Raw genomic sequence first — 19,118 nt, forward strand, 5'->3', positions numbered from 1 at the left:
ACTACGTGTTAGGTAGGTCAGCTACGTCTCCTGCTCTTGGATAGGTGACCTTATGTAAGTGATGGCTTAGGAGACCTGCAGTGTGCTTCCCCCAGTTCTCAATGTTCCAGGGGTAACCCCTATGTGGGCTACATGTGCCCTTCTGTTGTGGCCTGTTTGCTCTCCCTGTAGGGGCCCAGGGAGGCTGAGTTATGCTCTTAGCCAGCTGTTGTAATGCTCAGCTGCTTGTAGTTGTTGTGGGGCCTTCAATCTCTTTATCACGTGTGGGGAGCCCCAGCACAGTTGGCTGCAAGTAGTAATACCACATTTGTATTGCAGTATTTCTTTTAAGTGAGTAGGCCCCCAGCGTGGCAGGTTGTTAGGCTCAGGGGCTTACAATTGCTATAAGCCTCCAGCCTTTAGGTCTCTTGTCAGCTCTCTGAGGATTGCAGCCGGGTGGGGCTGGCCTCAGGCACGGGGGCACCCAATTGTTTCAGGCTTTGGAAGGTGGGGCAAACCCCCTATGTGGGTCTTTGAGGAGCACAAGTCTTCTGCAGCTGACAAGCGCCACCACCCACAGGTCCACATACACAGTCAACACAGTCCTGCCTCGTGTGCGTGCCCAACCTCCCAAAGCGGACCCAGTCTCTCCACGGCGGAGCCCCACACACTCCACCACCACCCCACACTCTCCACCCGCTCCTTGTGCACGCCCTGCCCCACCAAAGTCGGCTCAGTTGCCAGGCTGCAGAGAATCCAGTCACCAATCTATGCAGGCCCACAAGTTGCCTGAGGGCTTGTTGTTGGGTGGGGCCAGTCTCTAGGGTGGGCTGCCTGCCCTGGCTGAGCTGGATTAAATCGGTGCTCTAGTGTGTGGAGACCCTGGGTAGCAGGCCTCAGGGAGAACTCCAATGGCGTCTGTGTCAGCACACCCACATCAGGCCACAACAATGGCCGCCGCCACTGTCCCAGTCCCTGGAGACGTCTCAACTCTCACTGAGATGCACACAGGGCCTATCAGGTGAGTCTCTTTTCACCAAAGCACTGTGCACCTTTCTTTCTGGTGATTTTAGGTTGCTTTCTGAAACGGGTGAGTTTGCGCATGGGCCCTTTAAGAGCCAGTTTTAATTTCTTTGTGAACCAGCTTTTCTGGGGGTATTCTGCAATGTTTTAGTAGCAGGGAAAGTCAGATATTATGCCACTCATCTCGATTGCGCTGGGTCCACAAAATGCCCACAGCGGGGGCGCTCCCGGCTCAGGGCCCCGCTCCTCCAGGCTGGGCTGCGTACCTGTGGGCTGCTCCCGGGCAGCCGTGACACTGGCGGCTTGTGAAGGCAGCGTTTTTCCTCTCCAGAAGGGAGTTTCTGCCTCTTCTACTTCACTTAGGATTGTCCGTTGTTGCAGGAGTTCCTCTTATCCAGTTTTCAGTTCTGTCTCAGGGGTAATTTTTCCACGAGTAGTTGTAAATTGGCTGTGTCCGCGGGAGGAGATGAGTTTAGAGTCTGCCTATGCCACCATCTTGACTTCCTCCTCCTCTTTCATTTCTGATTTTACTTATTTGTGCCTTCTCTTTTTTTCTTGGTGTGTCTAGCTAAAGGCTTGTCAATTTTGTTTATCTTTTCAAAGAACCAGCTCTTGGTTGTATTAATTTTTTTTTTATTATATTTTTAGTCTGTATTTCATTTATTTCTACTCTGATTTTTATTATTTCCCTTCTTCTACTGATTTTGGGCTTTGTTTGTTCTTCTTTTTCCAGTTCCTATAGGTGCACTGTTAGATTGTTTGTTTGAGATTTTTCTTGTTTGTTGAGAGAGGCCTGTATTGCTATAAACTTCCCTCTCAGAACTGCTTTCGCTGTATCTCAGAAATTTTGGCATGTCGTATTTTCATTTTGATTTGTCTCCAGGTATTTTTTGATTTCTTCTTTGATTTCTTCGTTGACCCACTCGTTGTTCAGTAGCATTTTGTTTAATCTCCACATATTTGTGGCTTTTCTGATTTTCTTCCTATAGGTGATTTCCAGTTTCATACCGTTGTGGTCAGAAAAGATGCTTGGTGTTATTTCCAATCTTCTTAAATTTATGGAGAGTTGTCTTTTGGCCAAATGTGTGATCAATCCTCTTAACAATCATGAGAATGTTCCATGTGCATTTGAAAAGAACGTGTATTCTTCGGTTTTTGGATGGAATGCTCTATATATATCTACTAGCTCCATCTGTTCTAGTGTGTCATTTAAGGCCAATGTTTCCTTATTGATCTTCTGTTTAAATGATCTATCCGTTGGTGTAAGTGGAGTGTTAAAGTCCCCTATTATTGTGTTACTGTCTATTTCTGTTTTTATGTCTGTTAATAATTGCTTTATATATTTAGGTGCACCTACATTGGGTGCGTAGATATTTACAAGTGTTATATCCTCTTGTTGGATTGTTCCCTTGATCATTATGTAATGCCCTCCTTTGTCTCTTGTTACAGTTTTTGTTTTAAAGTCTATTTTGTCTGATATGAGTCCTGCTACCCCAGCTTTCTTTTCATTGCCATTTGCATGGAGTATCTTTTTCCATCCCTTCACTTTCAGTTTGTGAGTGTCTTTAGGTCTGAAGTGTGTCTCTGGTATGCAGCATATATATGGGTCTTGTTGTTTTATCCAATCAGCACCCTATGCCTTTTAATTGGAGCATTTAGTCCATTGACGTTTAAAGTAGCTATTGATAAGTATGTACTTACTGCCATTTTTTAACTTTTTTTTTCTCAGTGTTTTAGTAGTCCTTCTCTGTTCCTTTCTCCTTCTATACAGAATTCATGGTCTCTTTAGTTTGACCTCTGTCTGAAAGCTCTACTCTTTAACTCCCCTCCTCCCTTATTTTATATACATATCTAACCTCTTTTTTGTGCATTTGTATCCATTACCCTCTTATCATGGAACTAGATAATTTTTCCTATTTGTGGTTTTCTCTTTTCCCCTTAAATCAGTCCCTTTAACATTTCTTGTAGCACTGGTTTCTTGGTGACACACTCCTTTAATTTTTACTTGTCTGGGAAATTTTTGATCTCTCCTTCCACTTTGAATGATAACCTTGCTGGGTAGAGTATTCTTGGCTGTAAGTTTTTTCCGTTTAGCACTTTAAATATATCATGCCACTCTCTTCTAGCCTGTAAGATTTCTGCTGAGAAGTCAGCTGATAGCCTTATGGGGCTCCCTTTGTATGTAACTTGTCTTTCTCTTGTGGCTTTTAGGATTCTCTCTTTAATTCTGGACATTTTGATTATGAGGTGTCGTGGTGTGGGCCTCTTTGAGTTTATCTTGTTTGGGGCTCTCTGTGCTTCCTGTACCTGGATGTCTGTTTCCTTCCTTAGGTTAGGGAAGTTTTCATCTATTATTTCTTGAAATAGATTCTCTGCCCCTTTGTCTCGCTCTTCTCCTTCCAGGACACCTATAACACGGATGTTAGTGTGCTTGATGTTGTCCCAGAGGTCCCTTAGACTGTCCTCACTCTTTTTAATTCTTTTCTCTTTTACCTGTTCAGCTTGGGTAATTTCTTCTAGTCTTTCATCCAGCTCGCAGATCTGTTCTTCTGTATCCTCTACTCTGCTTTTGAGTCCCTCTAGTGAATTTTTCATTTCCAGTATTGTATTCTTCATTTCTGATTGGTTCTTTTTTATATCTTCCATTTCTTTGTTGACATTCTCACTGAGTTCATCTATTCTTCTCCCCAGATCAGTGATCATCCTTAACACTCTTAGTTTGAACTCTCTGTTGGGTAGGTTGCTCATTTCTGTTTCATCACTTAGTTCCTTTTCTGGGGTTTTGTCCTGTTCTCTTACTTGGAATGTATTCCTTTGCCTCCTCATTTCACTTCTTTCCCTGTGCTTGTGTCTACGTATTAGGTAGGTCAGCTACGTCTCCTGTTCTTGGATAGGTACCCTTATATAAGTGATGGCTTAGGTGGCCTGCAGTGTGCTTCCCTCAGTTCTCAATGTTCCAGGGGTAACCCCTATGTGGGCTACGTGTGTCCTTCTGTTGTGACCTGTTTGCTCTCTCTGTAGGCACCCAGGGAGACTGAGTTATCCTCCTGGTTAGCTGTTGTAATGCTCAGCTGTTTGTAGTTGTTGTGGGCCCTTCAGTCTCCTTATCAGCTTCAGCATAGTTGGCTGCAAGTTCTAATACCACATTTGTGTTGCAGTATTTCTTTTAAGTGAGTAGGCCCCCAGCGTGGCAGGTTGTTAGGCTCAGGGGCTTACAATTGCTATAAGCCTCCAGCCTTTAGGTCTGTCAGCTCTCTGAGGATTGCAGCTGCATGGGGCTGGCCTCAGGCACAGGAGCACCCAATTGTTTCAGGCTTTGGAAGGTGGGGCAAACCCCCTATGTGGGTCTTTGAGAAGCACAAGTCTTCTGCAGCTGAGAAGCCCTGCCGCCCACAGGTCCACACACACAGTCAACACAGTCCTGCCCCGTGTGCGCGCCCCGACCTCCTGAAGTGGACCCAGTCTCTCCACGGCGGGAGCCCCACACACTCCACCACTGCCCCACACTCTCCACCCGCTCCTTGTGCACGCCCTGCCACACCAAAGTCGGCAGGGGAGCCCCACACACTCCACCACTGCCCCACACTCTCCACCCGCTCCTTGTGCACGCCCTGCCACACCGAAGTCGGCTCAGTTGCCAGGCTGCAGAGAATCCAGTCACCAATCTATGCAGGCCCACAAATTGCCTGACGGCTTGTTGTTGGGTGGGGCCAGTCTCTAGGGTGGGCTGCCTGCCCTGGCTGAGCTGGATTAAATCGGTGCTCTAGTGGGTGGTCAGACCTGGGCTAGCAGGCCCCAGGGAGCACTCCAATGGCGTCTGTGTCAGCACGCCCACACCAGGCCACAACAATGGCCGCCGCCACTGTCCCAGTCCCTGGAGAGGTCTCAGCTCTCACCGAGATGCACTCAGGGCCTATTAGGTGAGTCTCTTTTCACCAAAGCACTATGCACCTTTCTTTCTGGTGATTTTCGGTTGCTTTCTGAAACAGGTGAGTTTGCACGTGGGCCCTTTAATAGCCCGTTTTAATTTCTTTGTCAACCAGCTTTTCTGTGGGTACTCCCCAATGTTTTAGTAGCAGGTAAAGTCAGATATTCTGCCACTCGTCTCGATTGTGCTGGGTCCACAAAATGCCCACAGTGGCAGCGCTCCCTGGCTCAGGGCCCCGCTCCTCCATGGGTGGGCTGCTCCCGGGTGGCGGTGAGGCGCTGCGGCTTGTGAAGGCGGCGTTTTTTCTCTCCAGAAGGGAGTTTCTGCCTCTTGCACCCCAATTAAGATTGTCCTTTGTTGCAGGAGTTCCTCTTATCCAGTTTTCAGTTCTGTCTCAGGGGTAATTTTTCCACGAGTAGTTGTAAATTGGCTGTGTCCGCAGGAGGAGGTGAGTTCAGAGTCTGCTTACGCCGCCATCTTGACTTCCCCCCTGGTTCACCTGTTTACAGTTTTTTTTTTTTTGAGGAAGATTGGCCCTGCGCCCACATCTGTTACCAATCTTCCTCTTCTTCCTTTTTTCTCCCCAAAGTCCCATTAAATAGTTGTGCACCATAGTTGTAGCATTGTAGCTCTTCTATATGGGACGCTACCTCAGCATGGCTTGATGAGTGGTGTGTAGGTCCATGCCCAGGATCCAAACCAGTGAATGAACCCTGGGCCACCAAAGCAGAACGCCGAACTTAACCGCTATGCCACCAGGTCTGCCCTGTGGTGGTTCATCTGTTTTTTTGTCTGTGTGTGTGAGGAAGATCAGCCCTGAGCTAATATCCATGCCAATCCTCCTCTTTTTTGCTGAGGAAGACCGGCCCTGAGCTAACATCTATTGCCAATCGTCCTCGTTTTTTTTCCCTTTTTTCTCCCCAGAGCCCCCCAGTAGATAGTTGTATGTCGTAGTTGCACATCCTGCTAGTTGCTGTATGTGGGATGCCGCCTCAGGATGTCTGGACAAGCGGTGCGTCAGTGTGCGCCCGGGATCTGAACCCGGGCCGCCAGTAGCAGAGCGCGCGCACTTAACCGCCAAGCCACTGGGCTGGCCCTGTGGTGGTTCATCTTATACCAGCAATGTATGAGAGCGCTTTCTTCTCCATGGACTCATCAACAGTGTGTCTGTGAAACTTTTGGACTTTTGCTAATCTGACGAGAGAAAAGGTAATTTGCTGGTAGGTAGCAAATTGAAACTGCGTTTCTCTTATGACTGATATCTGTGCTTCTCTTATCATGAGTGAGACTGAACATTTTTTCATATGTTAAAGGTTCTTGTACTCCTGTATTTCTCTTATCATGAGTGAGACTGAACATTTTTTCGTATGTTAAAGGTTCTTGTACTCCTTTATCTAAGAACTGTTCATATTTGTGTATTTTTCTATTGGGCTGCTGGCCTCTTATTGATTTAGAGGAGCCTTTTATATATTAATGGGAGATTAACCCCTTTGATATAAGTTGCAAATATTTTTCCCCATTGCCATTTATCTTTTCATTTTGCTTGTTAGTATTCTACACCACACAGAATTTGGGAATTTGTGTGTGTTGAACGCATGAATCTTTTCTTTTATGGGTTCTAAATTTTGAATCATAGTCAGAAAAGACTTCCCCATTTCAAGGTTATAAAAGATTTCTCCTATGTTTCCTTTCAGGTCTCTTATGGTTTCATGTTTTGCATTTCAAATCTCTGATCCCTTTGGAGTTTATCTTGGTTTACGGGGTAAGCTATGGATCCAATTTTATCTCTTTCCAGATGGCTACCCACTATTTATTAAAATATCTACCTTTTTAATACCAGTTGTCTCCACAAGATGCCTTTTTCTCTCCTAATTTGAAATAATGCCTTTATTATAAACTCAACTCTTGCATGTATCTGGGTGTATTTCTGTTTTTTCCACTCTGTTCAGTTAGTCTGTCTTGTTTTAATTAATGAAATTTTACTGTATATTAACTAGTAGGGATAATCCCCTTATTGTTTTTCCTTTCAGAGTTTTCCTGATTATTTTTGTGTTTTGGTTTTTCCATAGGAACTTTACAATGAGCTTATCTAGATCTTCCCAAAATCTTGCAGGCACTTTTTATGGGATTATATCACACGTTTGGTAGGAACACTAACATTTTGGTATGTCCATTTATTCAAATTTATTTCTCTGTCAGAAGTGTTTTAAGGTTTTCCTCAAGCAGAAATGTTACACATTTCTTGTTGAAAGTTTATTTCTAGACATTTTACCTTTTTAGTTGCTATTAAATGGGCTCTTCTCTTCCTTCTTATTTTCTAACTAGTAGTTTGTGCCTTTACCTTCACTCTACTTCAACAGTCTACTGACTTGGCTATACAGTTATACTCTGAACTTTGCTCCAGATGAAAAATCTCAATGTCACACTCTCTTGCCCCTGAGGGGACTCTGGTCCTTATTCACATTCTACCTGCTTTCTGACCTCCTCCAGACCTCCATTTCTTTGACTCTTCTGTTGTCTTCTAGTTGTCAGGCCTCTTCAGGCCTTACTTCACTTCTTGTCACTTCTGAGACTCTATGTCAAATCACTTGAATTAACTCTCTTTCCCAGATTTCCTCCTTTAGTTCCACCAGTCTTAACAGGCCCTTGACCTGGGCTCTACAAACCCTTTCCAGTGCTGAACATAAGAGAAGAAATGGCACAGCCATGGAAATCAGAAACCACAGATGTACAGGCAAAATCTCATTTGGGCCCTCAAAGCTGCTCAGTAATCCCTTTACTCATCTTTAGTCAGCGTCCATTGACCTTAGTAAGCTATAGAAAGTGCTCCTCAAATCCCCTACCTGTCCTCTCAATACCTTTACAGTTAACAGAAGACCCTATCACCTAATTTACCAGGAAAATAGAAATCACCACGTGTGAACTCCCCAAAATCTTCCGACAACAAACTTCTTTACATACAAAGTAACCCTAATCTCCTTCTCTCCAATCCCACTCCATCTCTTCTAGAACCTTGCTCCATCTTTTGTATCTATTTTCTGCTTACCCTCTCTACTGACTCCCTCCCTCTAGCATTAGAAGCAAGCTAAAATGATTCCTGCTGAGAACAATTCTCTTTTGACACTATCTGGTATTATAGCATATATCCTCTTTATTGTTTCCTCTTCTCATTCTAGCTTCTTGTAAGAGTACTCTATATTTACTAGTTCTACTTTTTTTTTACTTCCTGTTCACTCAACAATGTACACACTGATTGTTCTTCTAATCACTTCCCTGTCACTTCTCTCATTAATTACTAACCTCTTTGTTGCTAAATCCATTGGATGTTTTCCAGGTTTCATCTTAGCTAGGAAGAGATTTCTATAAAAATAGACACCAGCAGATGTCAATAACAACGAGGCATATAATACCCCAGAGGGCACACCAGAATTAGGTCACCCGAGCCAGATCATTCTATCCCAATCCCTGGATCAACAGAAATGTTTTACCACATCCTCATGAGGTACCATTGATTGTGTCTCACAGCATAATGCAAAAATGCAAGTAGTCTCCTTGGAGGAGAGTGTCCCTGACAAGGAGGATGTGAAAAAAAATCACATGTTCAAGCTTATCTGTGAACCGAGAGCCTTGGGCATCCATATACAGCTGCATAATGACGTCTGGAAATTTTCTTAAGTTAGCAATTATTTTCTCTAGTTGGGGGTTTATGGGTAGGGAAATAATGTAATACAGTGTGGATCCTACACATGACAGCATATGTACCTGTGGGAAAGAATAGCTCTGCCTTCTGCTGTAGGTGCCTACCATGGCAACTGACTCGAAAAGGGAGTTTTTCATTTTCCTCCTTTAGTTTCCTACTCCCCAGGTTCAGGGGTGTGGAGGTTTGTAGAAATACCGTCATCCACTGTTGTCAGGAAAAGTGCTAGGGGTTCTTGACAAAATGTTTTAATTATCAGCGTCTACCCATAGAATGCCAACACTGCTCAGGCAAAATTCAGGTTCAGTGAGGCTGAAATAGGAACAAGGTTTCCTACCAAAGATAACCTAAAGCACTAAAAGCAAGAAAGACAGTCAAGTCAAGGCCAACTTGAAAAAGCTAAAGTTTGAATGACAGAAAACCAAGTCCAAATGATGAAACCAGGTGCCAGAGCAAAGAATCAGAGTAGCGACTAGAGATGAGGTGGGTTAGCCTGGCTTAATGGGCCACATCGGAAAATATCTAAATCAGTATCTGGCATACAGTTAACAGTCAACTATTTGCTAAAATAACCAGGCAGAGCATTATAGGCGGTATGCCAACAATAGGGAGCTAAGGGGTTTTTTTGGTTAAGAAATGTCATATTTAATGGGATGCTTTAAAGAAGAGAGTATAAAGTCAACAGATCCAAGGTTTGAAATAATTAAAATGAGAGCATGACATTCATCAATGAAAATATAATCTAAAATCTGGGAAGAGAATGTGGGTGAAATACTGAGGCTAGAAATGTAGAAATGGGAAAATGTCAGAGAAGGGCTATTTAAAAGCATTGTACTACAGATGGAACACCAAGTCCCTAGGAATGCCTGCCTTTAAGAAGAATAAGGAGGGAGAGAAGGCAGTAAAGGAACAGGTAGAGATACAGGAGAGAGGCTAGAGGAGACAAGAATGGTGTGTACCACAGGCCAGGGTGGAAGAAAATTTCAAGAAGGTAAAATCAATACACTAAATGCAACAAAATCATAGGAGACAGTAACTGTGTCTTTTTAGCCACTGGATTTGACTGGAAGGAAGTTAGTGGTAATCTCCAAGAAAACAATTTTAGTAGTACAGGTAGGACAGTACAGGGGTCATATCACAAACGTGAACAAGAGAATTAGAATTGAAGCTATGGATTTTAAACAAGTTTAAAAAGTTTGATAACAAGAGGAAAAAAGAAAGAATGAAAAGTAGGTAAAAATGGTGAAGATTCTTGATATGGAAAAGAAAGATTTAAAGAATACCGAGAAAGGATGTATGAATAGAAAACAAAGAAAATGCTATGTGGAGATTTGCAACATCAAGGTATCCATGGGTGTTCAAACTAACACCTTCAAAATAACTTTTGTGTGGTGTAAATCTTTTTTGATATTAAGTACATATTATCTGTTTAATCAGAAAAAAATAAGAAAGCCATTTCCACTTTGGAAAAAAGTCAAATATGAATTGAATTTTTAAAATGGCCTAAGTATTCTTTCAATCCCAGAGGGAGATATTTGGAACATACTCAGTTAAGTATTTCAAAAGTGACTATTTCCCCTCACTGAGTAGCAAATACCCAAATGCTTGCTTCTCACCTGGATGAGTGGCCAGTGGGCTGTTTCTTTCCATCATCCACTGCTCCCCTTGCTCCAACTGAGTGATCACCTCTGGCTTATAAAGTTGATGCCCTATTCATGGGAAAAATGTATGTCTCAGGAGTTTATACTGGGAACAAGAATCTCTCTCAGAACTCATTTCCAACCTTTTTAGTCCTTAGGGTCTCTGGATTCAGAAAGGGGAGACTTCAGAGGCAGCAAAATAAAGCTACCCAACTCAAACTCAACAAAGTCAAGAACTTTACCTGAGGAGAAAGAGCAGGAAACAAAGGTCTCTGTCTCCAAAACTGACTAGCATTCTTCTGTCCTGGCCTAAACTACATTCACAAAAGCTTTGGAGGTTTTCACTACTTAAGGAAATAAACCCATTCGAATGGTTTCCAGTTTTATAGGGATACCATCCTTACCCAGTGCGACCAGATTCCTGTAGTTCTCCAGCATCACGTCTCGGTAGAGGTTCTTCTGAGCAGGATACAGCTGGTCCCACTCCTCTCTGGTGAAGTCCACAGCCACGTCCTGGAAGGTCACTGATTCCTGAAACATCAAGCATATCCCTGCTGAGCCAGAAACCATTTTTTACAGGGCCCCTCAGGGGAAGGGGCAAAGGTGAGCTGTAGACAAAAGCTGGGAAATGTAAGCTGTTGTGCTGAGAGTCTTCAGGGCTCTGAGTAATTTAGGTCAACATTTCTGAAACAATAATTAGTACTTGTCTCTCTACCATCTTTCAAGTCAGATATAAAAAGATATATGAAATAATGTTTGCTTTTAAGCTTTTTACCATTTGTTGCAGAAGACTCTCATATCATCTAAACAATTAAAAAACTATATGAGAAATTCATGCTATAAGATTTCAGAAATGAAAGAATTCAGGACATGCTGAAATAGTGAAAGTAGGTATCAAGTTGGCAGATCTTGTGTAGATGTTTAACAGATTTTTAAGCTTTGGACAGAAGAGGATAGAGGATTTTCCGTGGGCTAAAAAAAAAAGAAAAAACAACACAGGCAAACAGGTTGAGAGTAGAAGGCACGTGATACATTTTGGGATCAGTAAAAGAAACTGTCTCATTACAGGTAGGGATTTCAAATCAAAAAGGGTGACATCTAAATTTCCTCCACTGTGATTCTTCTTAAACAACCCTTTTGCTCTAAGAGACACAGTCACACAGACACAACCAATATATATACCTTCCTCACCTCCCTTACAACCTAACACTTCCCCAAAGTACCACCCACTTCATGCATACAACTCCTCAATTCTTGGGAATGAGTCGAGTGTCATGTTCCAAATAAAAGCTTTTCCCCCTAAGTTCGGATTCAGCATTTAAGTACAGTACTGGCATTTTATTTAAATTAATTTTCATGCTTTGATAACATATCTTTCTAAAATGTATTTCAATTCAATGACGTAAGCAATTCAGAGATGAGTCACTGAGGCTAGAAGAAATTAAATAATTTATTCAAGGACATACAGTTATTAAATAGCAGAAACAGGATTTTATCTTAGATCTTATTCCAAAGCCTATGCTCTTTCCATCATACCACAAAGACGTTTTTTCTGCTTCTATGAATATCTTCCCTCTTGTAATTTTTATTTCTAATTTCCATTCAACTTTCTCCATGCTCTTGACATCAGCACCAGTGGTGCTATGTCGGTAAAGGTGAAGAAAACTATGATAGTCTACATTCTTTAATATCCACGTCTGTAGTTGTTTTTGGCTGTTTTAATCAGTACCTTGCCTAGAGTTTCTCCTTCCTTCTATACCTTTAAATGATGATCTTGCACTTGGTTACCTGTTTCTTGTTTTCTTTTTTTCATGTCCTTAGTTGACTTTTATTTTTGGGTAGCTAATATATTAATATGGTTTAGAAACAAAAACATAAAAAAAAGTATTTTCCCATGCTTCTTTCTTCTCTATCCAGCTCCTACTCCCCAACAGATAATCACTATTTACAGTTTTTCATGTATTTTTCCAGAATTCTTCTTTATGCAAATAACATGGAATTCTTATTTCCTCCCATTTTCTCTTTTACCTCAAGGGTAACATATTTTATACACTGTTTTTAACTTAACAATTAATGCTAGAAATCTTTCCACGTCAGACACATAGGACATAGAGGGCTTCCTTATCAAACTTAAATATTTTCTGACATCATTTCAGACTTAAAGTTGCAAGAATAATAAAAAAATTCTTCCTTCTCTTCTCCTCTCTTTCTCTCTCTCTACAAATTTTCTGGCCCGTTTTAAAAGTAAATTGCAGACATGATAACCCTGAACCCCTAAAAAATTTGGTGTTTATTTCCTAAAAACAAGGAATTCTCTTACATAACAATAGGACAATGATCAAAATCAGGAAATTAACATTGATAGCATACTGTTGTCTAAAATACATATTTATTGAGATATCATTAAATGTTCTAATAATGTCCTTGATAATAAAAGAAAATTCAAGATCATGCCCATCTTCCTCTACTTTATATGTGGCTCACCTGCCACAGCATGGCTTGATAAGTGGTGCATAGGTCTGTGCCCTGGATCCGAACCCGTGAACCCCAGGCTGCTGACGCAGAGTGCACGAACTTAAACCACTATGCCACCGGGCCGGATCCTGGGTTGTTTTTATTGTTGTTGAGTTGTATGAGTTCTCTATATAGTTTGGATATTAACCCCTTATTGGATATATGTTTTGCAATTATCTTCTCCCAATTCGCAGGTTGACTTTTTGTTTTGTTGCAGAAGCTTTTTAGTTTGATGTAGTCCCATTTATTTTTTCTTGTTTCCCTTGCCCAAGGAGATATATTCAAAAAGATACTGCAAAACAGATGGCAAAGAGCATACGGCCTATGTTTTCTTCTAAGAGTTTTATGGTTTCAGGTCTTACCTTCAAGTCTTTAATCCATTTTGAGTTAATTTTTGTGTAAGACAGTGGTCTAGTTTCATTCTTTTGCATGTGGCTGTCCAGTTTTCCCAATGCCATTTACTGAAGAGACTTACCTTTTTCCATTGTATGTTTTTGGCTCCTTTGTTGAAAATTAGCTGTCCATAAATGTGTGGCTTTATTTCTGGGCTTTCAATTCTCTTCTGTTGATCTGTGTCTGTTTTTCTGCCAATACCATGGTGGGTTTTTTTTTTTTATTTATTTTTCCCCCAAAGCCCCAGTAGATAGTTGTACATCATAGCTGCACATCCTTCTAGCTGCTGCATGTGGGACGTGGCCTCAGCATGGCCGGAGAAGCAGTGTGTCGGTGCGCGCCCGGGATCCGAACCCGCCGCCAGTAGTGCGTGCACCCAACCGCTAAGCCACGGGGCTGGCCCACCATGGTGTTTTGATTACTATAGCTTTGTAGTATGTTTTGAAAGCACAGAGTGTGATACCTCCAGCTTTGTTCTTTTTTCTCAGGATTACTTGTGCTATTTGGGGTCTTTTGTTGTTCCACATAAATTTTAGTAATCTTTGCTCTATTTCAGTGAAAAATGTCATTGGGTTGATAGGGATTGCACTGAATTTGTAGATTGCTTTAAATAATATGGAAGTTTTAATTATGTTAATTCTTCTGCTCCATGAGCACAGAATATCTTTCCATTTCTTTGTGTTTTCTTCAATTTCTTTCAACAATGTCTTATAGTTTTGAGCATACAGGTTTTTCACCTCCTTGGTTAAGTTTATTCCCAGGTATTTTATTCTTTTTGTTGCAATTGTAAATGAGACTGTATTCATGATTTCTCTTTCTGCTAGTCTGTTGTTAGTGTATAGAAACGCAACTGATTTTTGTATGTTGATTTTGTACCCTACAACTTTACTGTATTTGTCTATCATGTCTAATAGTTTTTTGGTGGATTCTTTAGGGTTTTCTATATATAAAATCACGTCATTTGCAAATAGTGACAGTTTTACTTCTTCCTTTCCAATTTGGATAACTTTCATTCTTTTTCTTGCTTAATTTTCTCTGACTAGGACTTCCAATACTACGTTGAATAAGAGGGGTGAGAGTGGGCATCCTTCTCTTATTCCTGTTCTTAAAGGGATAGCTTTCACTTTTTCACCATTGAGTATGATATTAGCTGTAGGTTTGTTACATATGGACTTATTATGTAGAGGTAGTTTCCTTCTATACCCATTTTATTCAGAGTTTTTATTATAAAGGGATGTTGGATCTTATCAAATGCTTTCTCTGCATCTATTGAGATGATCACATGATTTTTATTCTTCATTTTCTTAATATGGTGTATCATGTTGATTGATTTGTGGATGTCGAACCATCCTTGTATCCCTGGAATAAATCCCACTTGACCTTGGTGTATGAATCTTTTAGTGTATTGTATTCAATTTGCTAACATTCTGTTGAGGATTTTTGCAGCTATGTTCATCAGCAATATTGGCGTGTAGTTTTCTTTTTCTGTGTTGTCCTTATCTGGTTTTGATATCAGGTTAATGTTGGCCTCATATAATGAGTTAGAAATTGTCCCCTCTTCTTCAATTTTTTGGAAGAGTTTGAGAAGTCTAGGTATTAAATCTTCTTTGAATGTTTGGTAGAATTCATCAAGGAAGATGTCTGGTTCTGGATGTTTGTTTTTTGGGAGTTTTTAAATTATGTCTCGATCTCCTTACTAGTGATCAGTCTATTTATACTCTCTATTTCTCGATTCAGTTTTGGAAGGTTGTATGATTCTAGGAATTTATCCATTTTATTCTCTCTCTTTTTTTTTTGAGCTAACATCAGTGCCAATGCTCCTCTTTTTGCTGAGGAAGACCAGCCCTAAGCTAACATCTATTGCCAATCCTCCTCCTTTTTCCCTCCCCCAAAGCCCCAGTAGATAGTTGGATGTCATAGTTGCACATCCTTCTAGTTGCTGTATGTGGGACACCGCCTCAGCATGGCCAGACAAGCGGTGTGTCGGTGCACGCCCGGGATCCAAACCCGGGCTGCCAGTAGTGGAGCGCGCACACGTTATTAACCGCTGAGCTACAGGGCCGGCCCCTATCCATTTTATTCTAAGTTATCCAATTTACTGATGTATATCTTTTCATAGCATTCTCTTATAATCCTTTGTATGTTGTGGTATCCATTGTAATTTCTCTTCTTTCATCTCTGATTTTATTTATTTGAGCCTTCTCTCTTTTTTTCTTAGCAAATCTAAGTAATGTTTATCAGTTTTGTTTGTTTTCAAAGAACCAGCTTTTAGTTTCATTGATCCTATTTCCTTTTAGTTTCTATTTCATTTATTTCTGGTCTGATTTTTATTCTTAGCTTCCTTCTACTGATTCTGGGCTTCACTTGTTCCTCTTTTTCTAGTTTAGATATAATGTTCGATTGAAATTTTTCTTGTTTCTTGATGTAGGCCTGTATTGCTATAAACTTCCCTCTTAGTACCACTTTTGCTGCATCCCATAAGTTTTAGTGTGTTGTGTTTTTTCATTTGTCTCCAGGTATTTTTTGATTTCTTCTTTGATTTCTTCACTGATCGAATAATTGTTCAGTGGCATGTTGTTTAGTCTCAACATATTTGTGACTTTTCCAGCTTTCTTCTTGTAGTTCATTTCTAGTTTCATACCACTGTGGTCATAAAAGATGCTTGATATGATTTTAATCTTCTTAAACTTATTGAGACTTGTTTTGTTGTCTAACACATGGTCTATCTTTGAGAATGTTCTGTGTGTACTTAAGAATGTGTATTCTGTTGCTTTTGGATGGAATGTTCTCTATATCTCTATTAAGTTCACTTGGTCTAACGTTTCATTTAAGGCAGATGTTTTCTTGTTGAATTTCTGTCTAGATGATCTATCCATTGATGTAAGTGGGGTATTAGAGTCCCCTACTATTATTGTATTGCTGTCAATTTCTCCCTTTAGATCTGTTAATAATGCCTTATATATTTCAGTGCTCCTTTGTTAGGTACATATATATTAATAAATATTATGTCTTCTTGATGGATTGTCCTCTTTATCACTATATAATATCCATTTTTGTCTCCTGTTATCTTCTTTGGCTTGAAGTCTATATTGTGTGATATAAATATGGCTACATCTGCTTTCTTTTTGTTGTCATTTGGTTGAAGTATCATCTTCCATCTCTTCTCTTTGAGCCTATGTTTGTCTTTAGAGCTGAGATGGGTCTCCTGGAGGCAGCATATTGTTGGGTCTTGATTTGTAATTCATCCAATCACTCTGTGTCTTTTCATTGGTGAATTCAATCCATTTACATTTAGGGTGATTACTGATATTTGAGGACTTAATACTGCCATTTTATCTTGTTTTCCAGTTGTCCTGTATTTCCATTGTTTATTTTTCCTTGTACTCTGTCTGCCACTTCAGTTTGGTGGTTTTCAGTTTCCTATTTACGTCTTGTAAATCTGCTGTGAATTTTTGTTTTGTGATTAGCATGAGGTTTGTATAAAAGATCTCATAGATAAGACAGTCCTTTTTCTGCTGACAGCCTCTTATCTTCATTTGCCTATGCAGGTTCTGTCCTTTTCCCCTTCCCTTTCTACGTTTTTGTTGTCAGAAATTATCCCTTTTGGTATTGTGAGTTTGTTACCAAATTGAACTGGTTATAGTTATTTTTAATGTTTCCTTTCCTTTTAATTTTTAATATACAATTAAGTGTATACTATCCTATTCTGATACAGATTTTCAATTTTCTGATTCTGTCTATCTATCACCTTGCTCAAAGCTTTATATACCTTTGCCTTTTCGTTTCAGATAGGAGAGCTCCTTTCAACATTTCTTGTAAGGCAGGTCTAGTGGTGATGAACTCCCCCAGCTTTTGTATGTCAGGAAAGCCTTTATCGTTCATATCTGAAAGATAACTTTGCTGGAGAGAGTATTCTTGGCTGACAGCTTTTATCTTTCAGTATTTTGAATATTTCTTTCCACCCTCTCCTGGCCTGTAGGGTTTCTGTTGAGAAATCTGCTGATAGCCTAATGGGGATACCCTTAAAATTTATTTTATTTTTCTTGCTGGCTGCTTTTAAGATTCTTTCTTTGTCATTGTATTTTGACAGTTTTATTATCATGTGCCTTGAAGAAGGTCTTTTTGCGTTGAGATAATTGAGTGTTCTATTAGCTTCATGGAGTTGTATATCTAGTTCCTTCCCCAGTTCTGGGAAATTCTCAGCTATCATTTCTTTAAACAAGCCCTCTGCTCCCTTCTCTCTCTCTTCTTCTGGGATACCCATTACTCTTATATCGCCCTTTCTAATGGAATTGGATAATTTTCATAGAATTTAAATTTTTTTTTTTTTGCAGGGGAAGATTCGCCCTATGCTAACATCTGTGCCGATCTTCCTCCTTTTTTCTTCCCCTCAAAGCCCCAGTACATAGTGGTGTATAGTTGTAGGTTCTCCTATTTCTTCTATGTGAACCACCGCCACAGCATGGCTACTGACAGACAGGTGGTGTGGTTCTGTGCCCGGGAACTGAACCTGGGCCGCCGAAGTGGAGCGCGTGGAACTTTAACTGCTAGATCATCATGGCTGGCTCAGAATTTAATTTTTTTAAAGTCTTAGTTCTCGCTCCTCTTCTATCTGCATCATTTCTAGGTTTCTATCTTTGGGCTTGCTAATTCTCTTCCATCTGCTCTGCTCTATTTCCAATGCTTTCTAATTATTTCTTCATCTTATTTACTGAGTTCTTTAGCTCCAGAATTTCTATTTAGTTCTTTTTTGGAATTTGAATCTCTTTGGTAAAGTGATCATTCTGTTCATTGATTTTATTCCTGAGCTCACTGAACCACCTTTCTGAGTTTTCTTGTAGCTCACTGTCATTTCTTCATGACAACTATTTTGAACTCTTTACCAGTTAGATCCAAATCTTCTAAGACTTTATGTTTGGTTTCTGGAGAGTTGTTTTCATTTTGTAATGCCATGGTACCATGGCTTTTTGTGTTGCTTGTTGAGCTGTATCTGCTGGCACATTTCTTGTCACAAACACATTTTTTATTTAAGTATAGGTTTGTTTTGATTCAAACTTTTCAATTGCTTGGAGATTAGAAGCCTTTCTTTTGTTTTTCAGTAGGTGGCGCTATAGCACTAGTTTTGGTTTCTCTTTTCCTGGGCTGCCTCTGGCTATATTTGAGGATCTGCAGCATTCCACTCTCCACCACCTCTATTTTGGGCGTTGCCTGCATTCTCAGCATGGCTGCCTGCACTTCTGGGGGTCAATGATGCATTGCTATTGCTGGTGTTGCTGTGGTTGCTGGCTTTGCTTTGCTACCAGGGGCACAGGGATGGCTGATGCCTCAGCTGCCTTAGAGATTACCTGAGTGGGAAGCTCCCCCTGCTGTGGTGGTGGAGGGAGTGGGTAGGGTGCCGGGTATGTGAGGCACCATTTCAGCTGTCATCTATTACTTTGTGGCCACAGGCACCCCTGCCATTGGGATGTAGGATTCCTGTGTGCACCTCCTGCCACTGCTACCAGGCTCCGGAGCCACCGCCAGGGGGCTGGGATCATGGGGCTCTGTGATCATGGTACTCTGCCTCTGCTGCTATTCTTCTTCCCATGGCCGCAGGTGTCGCTGTGGCTGGCTGGCTGGAGTGGCACATGCGCCTCTGCTGCTGCTCGCCAAGTTCTTGAGGGCTGGGGATGGCTGGCTCAGCTGCTGCAGCTGGGAATCCAGGATCCTGGGCCCTGTCTCTGCTGTTCCCCCGTTTAGCCTCCTCTATGTGCTCCAATTCACTCATCTTTGTATGTACTGTTGTGTGGATCTTTCCAGTGTCCTGGTGTGTTGTACGATGTAGCCTTTGTTGGGTTATGGATGTTTTACTAAAAAGTTTATCAAAGATATCCATGGTTTCTGCACATGATGTTTAGCACGTGAATAAAATGCTCTTTCATACCTACTTTTTATAACTCATATA

At 41.0% G+C, this 19,118-nt stretch overlaps 1 protein-coding gene across 1 annotated transcript in view; it reads right to left on the reverse strand.

Annotated features, from left to right (window-relative positions):
• ZNF713 (zinc finger protein 713) overlaps positions 1-19,118 on the reverse strand; it is a 42,530-nt gene that overhangs the window by 9,039 nt on the left and 14,373 nt on the right. Inside the window, exons 4-5 of the mRNA XM_058570545.1 lie at positions 10,672-10,798; positions 10,244-10,336 (exon numbers count right to left, since the gene is read on the reverse strand). Coding sequence (XP_058426528.1) covers positions 10,244-10,336; positions 10,672-10,798 — 220 coding nt within the window. The remainder of the gene's footprint in view (positions 1-10,243; positions 10,337-10,671; positions 10,799-19,118) is intronic.

This window comes from Diceros bicornis, chromosome 26 (assembly GCF_020826845.1).
Source record: "Diceros bicornis minor isolate mBicDic1 chromosome 26, mDicBic1.mat.cur, whole genome shotgun sequence".
In the NCBI taxonomy this organism is placed as follows: Eukaryota; Metazoa; Chordata; class Mammalia; order Perissodactyla; family Rhinocerotidae; genus Diceros; species Diceros bicornis.